General features: G+C 41.2%; 1 gene segment (V, D, J or C); it reads right to left on the reverse strand.

The window, feature by feature from the left end:
• Positions 1–10,076: 10,076 nt before the first annotated feature.
• Positions 10,077–11,114, reverse strand: LOC123583761. The segment is given in 3 exon segments: positions 10,077–10,185; positions 10,444–10,879; positions 10,981–11,114. Coding segments are annotated over 3 exon segments (591 nt in total).
• Between the last annotated feature and the right edge of the window lie 735 nt (positions 11,115–11,849).

Here is an 11,849-nt window from a genome sequence, read left to right on the forward strand (position 1 = left end):
TCGCCCCCTCCCACATCCCCTCCAGTAGCCCTCTGTTTGTTCTCCATATTTATGAGTCTCTTATGCTCTGTCCCCTCCATGTTTTCATATTATTTTGGTTTCCCTTCCCTTATGTTCATCTGTTTTGTCTCTTAAAGTCCTCATATGAGTGAAGTCATATGATTTTTGTCTTTCTCTGACTGACTCATTTCAGTTAGCATAATACCCTCTAGTTCCATCCACATAGTTGCAAATGGCAAGATTTCACTCTTTTTGATTGCCGAGTAATACTCCATTGTATATATTTACCACTTCTTCTTTATCCATTCATCCATCAATGGACATTTGGCTCTTTCCATACTTTGGCTATTGTTGATAGTGCTGCTATAAACATGGGGGTGCATGTGTCCCTTTGAAAAGGAACACCTGTGTCCCGTGGATAAATGCCTAATAGTGCAATTGCTGGGTCATAGGGGAGTTCTATTTTCAGTTATTTGAGAAATCTCCGTACAGTTTTCCAGAGTGGCTGCACCAACTTGCATTGCCCCCCAAAATGCAAAAGAGATCCTCTCTCTGCATCCTCGCCAACATCTGTTGTTGCCTGAGTTGTTAATGTTAGCCATTCTGACAGGTGTCAGGTGATATCTCATTGGGGTTTTGATTGGCATTTCCGTGATGATGAGTGATGTGGAGCATTTTTTCCTGTGTCGGTTGGCCATCTGGATGTCTTCTTTGGAGAAGTGTCTATTCATGTCTTTTGCCCATTTCATCACTGGATTGTGTTTTGGGTGTTGAGTTCGATAAATTCTTTATAGATTTTGGATACTAACTCTTTATCTGAGATGTCATTTGCAAATATGTTCTCCCATTCTGTCAGTTGAATTTTAGCTTTGCTGATTGTTGCCTTCACTATGCAGAACCTTTTGATTTTGATGAGGTCCCAGTAGTTCATTTTTGCTTTTGTTTCCCTTGCCTCTGGGGACGTGTTGAGTAGGAAGTTGGTGCGGCCAAGACCAAAGATGTTTTTGCCTGCTTTCTCCTCGAGGATTTTGATGGCTTCCTGACTTACATTAGGTCTTTCATCCATTTTGAGGTTATTTTTGTGTATGGTGTAAGAAAGTGGTCCTGGTTCATTCTTCTGCATGTCGCTGTCCAGTTTTCCCAGCACCACTTGCTGAAGACACTGTCTTTATTCCATTGGATAGTCTTTCCTGCTTTGTCAAAGATTAGTTGGCCATACATTTGTGGGTCCATTTCTGGATTTTGTATTCTGTTCCATTGATCTGAGTGTCTGTTCTTGTTTTTTCTTTATTTTTTGGCATTTATTTATTACTTTTCAGAGACAGAGACAGAGCATGAGCGGGGGAGTGTCAGAGAGAGAGGAAGACACAGAATTCCAAGCAGGCTTCAGGCTCTGAGTTGTCAGCACACAGCCTGATGTGGGACTCTAACTCAAGAACTGCCAGGTCGTGACCTGAGTCAAAGTCGGATGCTTAACAGACTGATCCACTCAGATGCCCCTGAGTGTCTGTTCTTGTGCCAGTACCATACTGTCTTGATGATTACAGCTTTGAAGGATAGCTTGAAGTCTGGGATTATGATGCCTCCTGCATTGGTTTTCTTTTTCAAGATTTCTTTGGCTATTCGGCGGCTTTTCTGGTTCCATACAAATTTTAGTATTACTTTTTCTAGCTCTGTGAAGAATGCTGGTGTCACTTTGATCGGGATTGCATTGAATATGTAGATTGCTTTCGGTACTATCAGCATTTTAACAATATTTGTTCTTCCTATTCAGGAGCAGGGAATGTTTTTCCGTATTTTGTCTTCTTCAATTTCTTTCATAAGCTTTCTATAGTTTTCAGTGTAAAGATTTTTCACCTCTTTGGTTAGATTTATTCCTGGGTATTTAATGGTTTTTGGTGCTACTGTAAATGGGATAGATTCCTTGATTTCTCTTTCTGTTGCTTCATTGTTGGTGTATAGGATTGCAACCGATTTCTCTGCGTTGATTTTATATCCTGCCACTTTGCTGAATTCATGAATCAATTGTAGCAGTTTTTTGGTGGGGTCTTTTGAGTTTTCTGTATAGAGTATCATGTCATCTGTGAAGAGTGAAAGTTTCACTGTCTCCTGGCCAATTTGGATGCCTTTTATTTCTTTGTGTTGTCTGAGTGCAGAGGCTAAGACTTCCAATACTATGTTGAATAACAGTGGCGAGAGTGGACATCCCTGTCTTGTTCCTGACCTTAGGGAGAAAGCTCTCAGTTTTTCCCCATTGAGGATGATATTAGCATTGGGTTGTTCATGGATGGCCTTTATGATCTCAAGGTATGGTCCTTCTATCCCTACTTTCTTGAGGGTTTTTATCAAGAAAGGATGTTGTATTTTGTCAAATGCTTTCTCTGCATCTATGGAGAGGATCATATGGTTCCTGTCCTTTCTTTTATCAATGTGATGTATCACGTTAATTGTTTTACAGATATTGAGCCAGCCCTGCATCGCAGGTATAAATCCCACTTGGTCGTGGTGAATAATTTTTTAATGTATTATTGTTTCTGGTTGGATAATATCTTGTTGAGGATTTTTGCATCCATGTTCATCAGGGAAATTGGTGTATAGTTCTCTTTTTAAGTGTTGTCTCTGTCTGTTTTTGGAATCAAGGTAATGCTGGCTTCATAGGAAGAGTTTGGAAGTTTTCCTTCCATTTCTATTTTTTTGGAACAGTTTCAAGAGAATAGGTGTTAACTCTTCCTTAAATGTTCGGTAGAATTCCCCTGGAAAGCCATCTGGTCCTGGACTGCTGTCTTTTGGCAGATTTTTGATTACTAATTCGATTTCCTTACTGGTTAAGTGTCGGTTCAAATTTTCTATTTCTTCCTGTTTCAGTTTTGGTAGTGTATATGTTTCTAGGAATTTGTCCATTTCTTCCAGATTGCCCATTTTATTGGCATATAATTGCTCATAACATTCTCTTATTACTGTTTTTATTTCTGTTGTGTTGGTTGTGATCTCTCCTCTGTCATTCTTGATTTTATTTATTTGGGTCTTTTCCTTTTTCTTTTTGATCAAACTGGCTAGTGGTTTATCAATTTTGTTAATTCTTTCAAAGCACCAGCTTTTAGTTTCATTGATTTGTTCTACTGTGTTTTGGTTTCGATAGCACAAATTTCTGCTCTCATCTTTAGTATTTCCTGCCTTCTGCTGGTTTTGGGTTTTTTTTTTTGCTGTTCCTTTTCCAGCTCTTTAGTCATAAGGTTAGGTTGTGTATCTGAGATCTTTCTTCCTTCTGTAGGAAGGCCTGGATTGCTATATACTTTCCTCTTATGACCGCCTTTGCTGCATCCTAGAGGTTTGCGTTGTGGTGTTATCATTTTCATTGACTTCCATATACTTTTTAATTTCTTCTTTAACTGCTTGGTTAGCCCATTCATTCTTTCGTAGGTTCTTCAGTCTCTAATTATTTGTTATCTTTCCAAATTTTTTATGGTGGTTGATTTTGAGTTCATGGCATTGTTGTCTGAAAATATGCATGGTATGATCTCGATCTTTTTGTACTTACTTAGGGCTGATTTGTGTCCCAATATATGATCTATTCTGGAGAAAGTTCCATGTGCACTGGAGAAGAGTGCATATTCTGTTGCTTTAGGATGAAATGTTCTGAATATATTTGTTAAGTCCTTCTGGTCCAGTGTGTCATTGAAAGCCATTGTTTTCTTGTTGATTTTTTGATCAGGTGATCTGTTCATTGTTGTGAATGGGGTGTTGAAGTCTCCTACTATTATGGTATTCTTATCGATGAGTTTCTTTATGTTTGTGATTAATTGATTTCTATATTTGGGTGCTCTCACAATTGGTGCATAAATGTTTACAATCGTTAGGTCTTCTTGGTGGATAGACCCTTTGATTATGAAGGATATAATGCCATTCTCCATCTCTTGATGCAGTCTTAATTTTAAAGTCTAGATTGTCTGATATCAATATGGCTACTCCGGCTTTCTTTTGTTGAACATTAGCATGATAGATGGTTCTCCATCCCCTTATTTTCAATCTGGAGGCGTCTTTAGGTCTAAAGTGGGTCTCTTGTAAAACGCGTATAGATGGATCTTGTTTTCTTCTCCATTCTGTTACCCTATGTCTTTTGATTGGGGCATTGAGTCCATTGATGTTTAGGGTGAGTACTGAAAGATATGAGTTTATTGCTATTATGATGCTTGTAGAGTTGGAGTTTATGGTGGTGTTCTTTGGTCTTTCTAATCTTTGTTGATTTTGGTATTTATGTATTTATTTATACAGATATATTTTCATCTTTTCTCCCCTCAGAGAGTCTCCCTTAAAATTTCTTGCAGGGCTGGTTTAGTGGTCACAAACTCGTTTAATTTTTGTTTGTATGGGAATAATTTTATCTCGCCTTCTATTTTATTTAAAAAAATTTTTTTTTCAATGTTTATTTATTTTTGGGACAGAGAGAGACAGAGCATGAATGGCGGAGGGGCAGAGAGAGAGGGAGACACAGAATTGGAAACAGGCTCCTGGCTCTGAGCCATCAGCCCAGAGCCCGACGCGGGGCTCGAACTCACGGACCGCGAGATCGTGACCTGGCTGAAGTCGGATGCTTAACCGACTGCGCCACCCAGGCGCCCCTCTCGCCTTCTATTTTAAATGACAGCCTTGCTGGATACAGAATTCTTGGCTGCATATTTTTCTGATTTAACACACTGAATACATCCCGCCACTCCTTTCTGGCCTGCCAAGTTTCTGTGGATAGGTCTGCTGTAAACCTGATCTGTCTTCCCTTGTAAGTTATGGACTTTGTTTCCCTGTTGGTTTTATGATTCTCTCCTTGCCTGAGTACTTTGTCAATTTGACTATGATGTGCCTTGTTGATGGTCGGTTTTGGTTGAATCTAATGGGAGTCCTCCGTGCTTCCTGCATTTTGATGTCTGTGTCTTTGCCCAGGTTAGGAAAGTTTTCCGCTATGATTTGCTCACATAACCCTTCCACCCCTATTTGTCTCTTCCACTTCCGGGACCCCTATGATTCTCATGTTGTTCGTTTTTAATGAGTCACTGATTTCTGTAATTCTTAAATCTTGCTCTTTTGCCTAAATCTCCCTCTTTTTTTCTGCTTCATTATTCTCTATAAGGTTGTCCTCTATAACGCTGATTCTCTGTTCTGCCTCATCCATCCATGCCACCTCTGCATCTATCCATGATTGCACCCCAGTTATAGCATTTTAAATTTCATCCTGGCTATTTTTTACTTCTTTTATCTCTGCAGAAAGGGATTCTAATCTATTTTTGGCTGCAGCTAGTATTCTTATGATTGTGATTTTAAATTCTGGTTCAGACATCTTGCTTTTATCTGTGTTGGTTAAATCCCTGGCTGTCGTTTCTTCGTGATCTTTCTTTTGGGGTGAATTCCTTCGTTTTGTCATTTTGAAGGGAGAAAAGGAATTGAGGTCGCAAAATTGAAATAAAAAGATAAAATTACAAAACTATTAAAATTAAAAATTAAACACACACACACAAATTGAATGGAATATGCTAGATCCTAAGTGTGTTTTGTTCTGGGTGATGAAAGTGGTTTGACAGATTAAAGGAAAAAATGGGAGGGGGAGAAATAAAAGGAAATAATTTGAGAAATTGAAAAAATGAATACACTGAAGTAGACCAAAATGAGAGGATGGGAGTAAAATAGAGTTTGAAAAAATATACAGAAAAGTAAAGAATATAGTAGAAAAGATAAAGAAAAATATTTTTAATAAAAATTAAAAATAAATGTGATTTTTTTCTATTTCTGTATTCTAGAAAAAAGAGAGGAAACAAAAAAGAGAAAAAGATACAAAAAGGATACAAAGGAAATCATTTGAAAATTCAAAAAGTGAATACACCGTAGTAGACTAAAATAAAATGATGGAAGTAAAGAGAATTTGAAAAAATTTACATAAAAGCAATCAATATATTAAAAAAATTAAAGAAAAATATTTTTAATAGAAATTGAAAGTGAAATGAAGTTTTTCTCATTCTGCATTCCAGAAAAACTACAGAAACGAAGAAAGAAGGTAACAAAAGAAAAAGAAAGAAAAAATAAAAAGGAAACTGTTTGGAAATTTCAAAATGGGAATACACTAGAGTAGAGTAAAATACAATGATGGAAGTAAAATAGAATTTGAAAAAAAATTACACAAATGTAAAAAATATAGTAGTAAAAATTAAAGAAAAATATTTTTAATAATAATTTATAATAAAAATAATTTTTTCTCTTTCTCCATTCAAGAAACAGAAAATAAGTGTAAAAGAGAAAAAGAAAAAAAAGAAAGAAAATTGACTAGATGAACCTGCTAACAGATTGAAGTAGGACTGAAATTACTTCGTTATCCCCTAGATGTCAGTCTATGTAGCTCTTTATAGTCCATAAAGTAAGCGGCAGTGAGACTTGTGTTCCTGAAGAGCCCAGTTGGCCCAGTTGGGCGGGGCTCAGTGTAATGGCTCTGCTGTCCAGGAGATGGCGCTTTTAGGCTCCTGGGGTGGATTGTTGCGGTGCTTGTAGGTGCGAATGCTCATGCGCGGGAGAGGTGAAAATGGCGCCACCCAGCTACCCAGTCTGTTCTCCTGGATCAGCAATCGCGCACCCATCCTCTGTCTTCAGCCCTTGTCCACTCCCCGCTCTTCCACTCTCTGTGACCAGGCCCCAGGCCACACCTCTCTCCCAAGTTTTGTCATAGACGCGGCTGTTTTCCCCGGTCCCTTACGTCCAAAGGACCGTGGCTTTGACCTGTTCTGCCCCTCTGTGGGAGGGTCTCACCAAGCAATGGCCGAATGAGCGGGTCTCACCAAGCAATGGCCGAATGAGCAATGGCCGAATATCTGCTGCACCTAGGAACGCTTGCTGGACACTGTTGTTGTCGTTGCCCCGAGACTGTGGCCAGGTGCCAGCCCGCCCCAGAAAAAGTTCGCAAGAGAGTGTAGCAGCAGCGTTTCATGGATTATGGAAAATCACAACACACGTCTGGCACCAGGCTTCATCCTAAATGACCTTGTTCCAGCACCAGCAAATGTGGCTGTTTTCTGGGGTCTGCTGGGACCAGATGGCTTTGGCAGTCTCCTCCAAATGTCCTTCCAGCAGTGCAGCTGCCTCTCCCCGTGTGGCCTGAGAACATCCTGGACCCCACTCTGTTCCTGGGATTCTCCCTTCCCACCAGAGCAACTCCACGTATTGAGCTGTAGAGTTGCAGCCTTTGCTCTCCCCTTGTTTATAGTCTTAGTGGAATTTACATACTCTCCTTTCTCCTTTCTCCCTTTTTAGTTTAGTCCCTGTGGCTGTTTCCAATTATCCACTTTCTCTCCAGCTGCTTTTGGGGAGGGGTGATTTCCTGTTTTCTCCCCCACTCCCCAGTCTCTGTCCTCTCTCCGCCTGCAAAAGCACCTCCCATCCTGCAGCTTCTTGCTCCCCAAGGTCCCCTTTCCACACCACGTACTTGTTGAATTCTGTGGTTCAGGTTGTGAAGATTGTCGTGTTAATCCTCAATCAGTTTTCTAGGTGTGTAGGATGGTTTAGTGTTGGTCTGGCTGTATTTCATGGACGCGAGACACACAAAAATCTCCCATGTTGTTCTGCCATCTTGTCTCCTCCCCCATTGGCTGCCTTATTTTCAATTGAACATTTGAGGATATCATGCCACTCCCTTCTTTCCTGCAGGTTTCTGTGGACACTTCTGCCATAATCTTTTTTTATCTTCCCGTATTCGTTAGCAAACTCTTCTGTCTTCATGCTTATAGGGTTTTTTTAATCTGTGTATTTTGTGAATTTTACTATGTTATGTCTCAGAGTCGGCCTGCTTTTTTTTTTAATTTTAGTGGGAGTTCTCTGTGACTCATAGATGTGGACGTCTGTTTCCTTCACCATTTAGTGGAAATTTTCCACTGTAATGCATTCAGACAAAACTTCTCCCCTTTTTTCTCCCTCTCTTCTTCTTCTGGGACTCCTTTGAAAAGAATTTTATTACACTTTATGGAGTTGCTGATTCCCTAAGTATACGTTTGTGATGCAATATTTTAATTTTCCTCTTCTTTCCTGCTTCATTTCTCACAAAATTTTATCTTCCATGTCACTTACTCATTCATCTGCTTCTTTCTGCCTTGAGTTCATTATATCCAATCAGGTTCACATCTCGGTTACAGCATTTTAAAAGTTTCAGCCTGACCTGGTTTTAGGTCTTTTCCATCTGTAGTCAGGGTATCCTCATGCCTTCTAGACTTTCTCAAGCACAGCTAGTATTCTTAGGATAGTTTTTAAAAGTTCTGTTTCCTTATGATAGGTATTAAATTCTGTTTGAGGCTTATTATTTATATGTGTTTTAATTATATCCCTGGCAATGTCCTTTTATCGTTTTTTCTTTTGGAATGAATTCCTCCATCACTCTGTATGTCCATGTCTCCGCTTTCTTAAGTGTTTTAGGAAAATCCTGTTATGTTTTCTGCTTCTAGAGTAGTGTCTTTTTTTGAGAAATGTTTACATACTGTTGACAACGTGACATTCTGGAAGCATTTCTTGCATGTGCTGTGTGCACTGTGCTGTCATGTATTGGCTGCTCTGTCCCTCAGGTCAGTCCTCTGCAGAGTTCTCCTTGCCTCCAGGGGAGTGTTTTTCAACTTTGTCCATAGTGTTGTGAGTTTTAACTAGGTGAGTTTGGTCTCCTTATTAAAAGAGGCTCATTCCTATTTCCCCTGGAGGTGAAGCTATGCCTCACTATATGGTCAGTAGACTTGGTGCCTGTGGGGGTATATGGTGGTCTTTGGAGGGAGGGGTGAAATGGTGGTCTGGGTTCTAGGCACTCTTTCCCTAGTAAGGAAGCACCTGAGGAAGGAAAGGTGGGTATGGCTTGGTGTCAGTGGCTCAGTGTCTACTGGGGGTTGTTGTGCTGCTCACTGAATTCTGTCCATGATAATTGGTGGGAGGAATATTGGCATCAGCTCCTTCTCTAGTCCCTGCAGTTGGAGTTTCCAGCCACCCCTGTTCAGGAAGCCCTCACATAGAACGATCTGTACTCATGGGTCCCAGGCTTCCTTCAGAACCCAGCCTTCACCCTGCCTTTGTCCAATCCATTGGCACACCTGGCAGCTCAGGACTCTTATGTTTTATCTCAGGAGCTCTAGCTGGGTTTGAATACACCAAATAGTTGAACTCAATGCGACAGGGACCCCACTGATCCTCTGGGACAGTGTCTTGCTGTGATGTGGTTGGAGCTGGTTATCCCAGAAGGGCAGTTGCATGAACACTAGGAGCTTGGAGTTCATGGTGAGGAAGAACAAGAAGGGAGCATTCAATTAGCAGCTCTCAGCAGAGGCTCCTATGCTAATGACCAGGGCAGTGCAATGGTGCCTGTCAGCTCTCCTGCCCCATGAGAGGCAATGCCCTGTCTCCCAAATGCACTCCAAGAAGGTAAGTGTCTCACCTGATATGACCCAGGGGATCCTCAAACCACAGCAGTCCCTATGGGCCTCGGGGCTCCTTCTCCACAGGAGCTCTGCTATGCCACCAGACTCCACCCCAGTGATGGCATGTACTTCTAAATCTTCAATTTTGAACTCGACATTTACAGCAGGTTGAAGTGTCATGATTACCTTTATGTGTCATCTTGACTGCGTCATGGGTGTCCAGATTCACGACTGTTTCTGTGTATGTCTGTGATGAGTTTCCAGAAGAGATTGGCATTTCCATCCATGGTTTCTTTCTGCCTGGGCATCACCCATTCCATCATAGTTCTGAGTAGAACCCGATGCATAGGGAGGAAGAATTCCCTCATTTTTACTTCCCATGTGCTTGTTTGAACTGGAACATTGGTCTCCTCCTGCCCTTGTTCTTAGAGTTACATCATAGGCTCTGCAGGTTCTGAGACTAGACACTAGTTCAGAATCAGGCGAGAATTATACCACTGGTTTTCCTGGCTCTCCAACTTGTGACAGTAGATCATGGGACTTCTCAACATATTTTGTCATGGGAACCAATGTGCTTTGGGTTCTGTTGCTCGAGGGAATCCTGACTAATACATGCAGATGATTTATCTCTTGTTTAGAGGAATTGAATAAAGCTGTAGCTCATTTAAAGTCCTGAGTAGCAAAGTGCCATGAAGGAAGTGTCACGTTGTTTGATTGGGACAAGGGCTGGGTGAAGATAATGGGGAGCTGTGGGAGGTTGTGGTCCTGGCTGCACAGGGAGTGCATCTGGGAATCATGTAAATGTTCAGCTATTGTGCCTCAGGAAATCTGTAATTCACTCCTGTTGAGGGACAGGAGGAAGCAATGCAAACAACTGTGTCTTTGTGCATGTTAGGGTAGTTTTCCTAGGAAAACAATGATCTAATTCACACAGCTAATAGGTAAACACAGAATCCTGTGTCCAGAGAGGCTCCCTGGAGAAACTGCTGTGTGGAGAGGAAGCCCCACACCCTGAGAGGAAACTTGCCTGTAACCTCCATCTACACCTGCTCCTGGCAACACAAAGAATTGTGCACAGTGTGCGCCCCCTGGTGGTGCTGATCCCCTCCTGCAGGGAGGTTTGTGTCTGGGCTCCCAGCGAGGTCCCCTCACCCTGTCTCTTGCACAGTAATATGTGGCCTTGTCCTCGGCCTGCAGGTTGTTCATCTGCAGATACAGTGTGTTCTTGGAGTTGTCTCTGGAGATGGGGAATCGGCCCTTCACAGAGTCTGCATAGTTTGTGCTACTTCCATCAGTATGAATATATGCGAGCCACTGCAGCCCCTTTCCTGGAGCCTGGCGAACCCAGCTCATTGCATAGCTACTGAAGGTGAATCCAGAGGCCACACAGGTGAGTCTCAGGGACCCCCCAGGCTGCAACAGGTCTCCCCCAGACTCCACCAGCTGCACGTCACACTGGACACCTGCAGACATAAGACATCTTGGTCAGGAAACTGTCACACATCCACTGTTTCTCACTCATATCCATTCACATACTCAGTGTCTCTCATTCACCATGAATTACCTTTTAAAAGAGCAACCAGGAACACCCAGCCAAGCACAAACTCCATGGTGAGGTGTCTGTTCTGTCCTGATCAGAGAATGGGAACAACTGGGACTCCGGGGCTGGGGCTGCTCTCCCAGCTACAGAGTCTGCGATGGGCTGGTTTTATCAGCACAGAGAGGACCCCATTTGCATGTGCTCTGACATACATATCAAGCTCCATTCTTAGATTTGATTCTTTAAAAATGAACGACAGAGTTAGGGACGCACTTGTAGTTTAGTTTGTGTAGATGGTGCTGTGATTTTGAATAATTGTATTCAGTGAGTACAGGTATATTTGCAGTCCTGTGTGCATTTTTACAGGTCTTCATCCACATCGATCATTTTCACTCTACAAGTATTTTGCATACTTTTTGAAGTTTAACCCAAAATACTTTATTCTGTGCCATTTTCACTTGTATAATTTTGTTATTTATTTTGCATGTATTTTCATGCTGGTGTGTAGAATCACAGGTGGTTTATTTTTATTTATTTTCTTTGTTCATTTTGCATCCTGCTCTTTTCCTCATTAAAAAAAACTGGTTCTAATATTTTTTGTGGGATCTCTAGGGTTTTGTTATGTTTGAGATCAATGTCACCTGCAAACAACTAATTTTCCTTCCTCCTTACTGATTTAAATGTCTTTTATTTTTTTTATTCCCTATTTTTTTCTGGTTACGCCTTCCAGTTGTAGGAGAAGAAAGCTTTTCCCTTCTTTTCTTCTGGATTTAGCCAGTGTAAGGATTCAATTGACATACGACATATCTATAGGAGAGAATAAATTTCATTTTGTAAGTGCATGGCCTTCCTAATGATATGACACCCAGAGAAAGGACAAAGCAGGTGGCACT

Source organism: Leopardus geoffroyi, chromosome B3, assembly GCF_018350155.1.
Source record: "Leopardus geoffroyi isolate Oge1 chromosome B3, O.geoffroyi_Oge1_pat1.0, whole genome shotgun sequence".
In the NCBI taxonomy this organism is placed as follows: Eukaryota; Metazoa; Chordata; class Mammalia; order Carnivora; family Felidae; genus Leopardus; species Leopardus geoffroyi.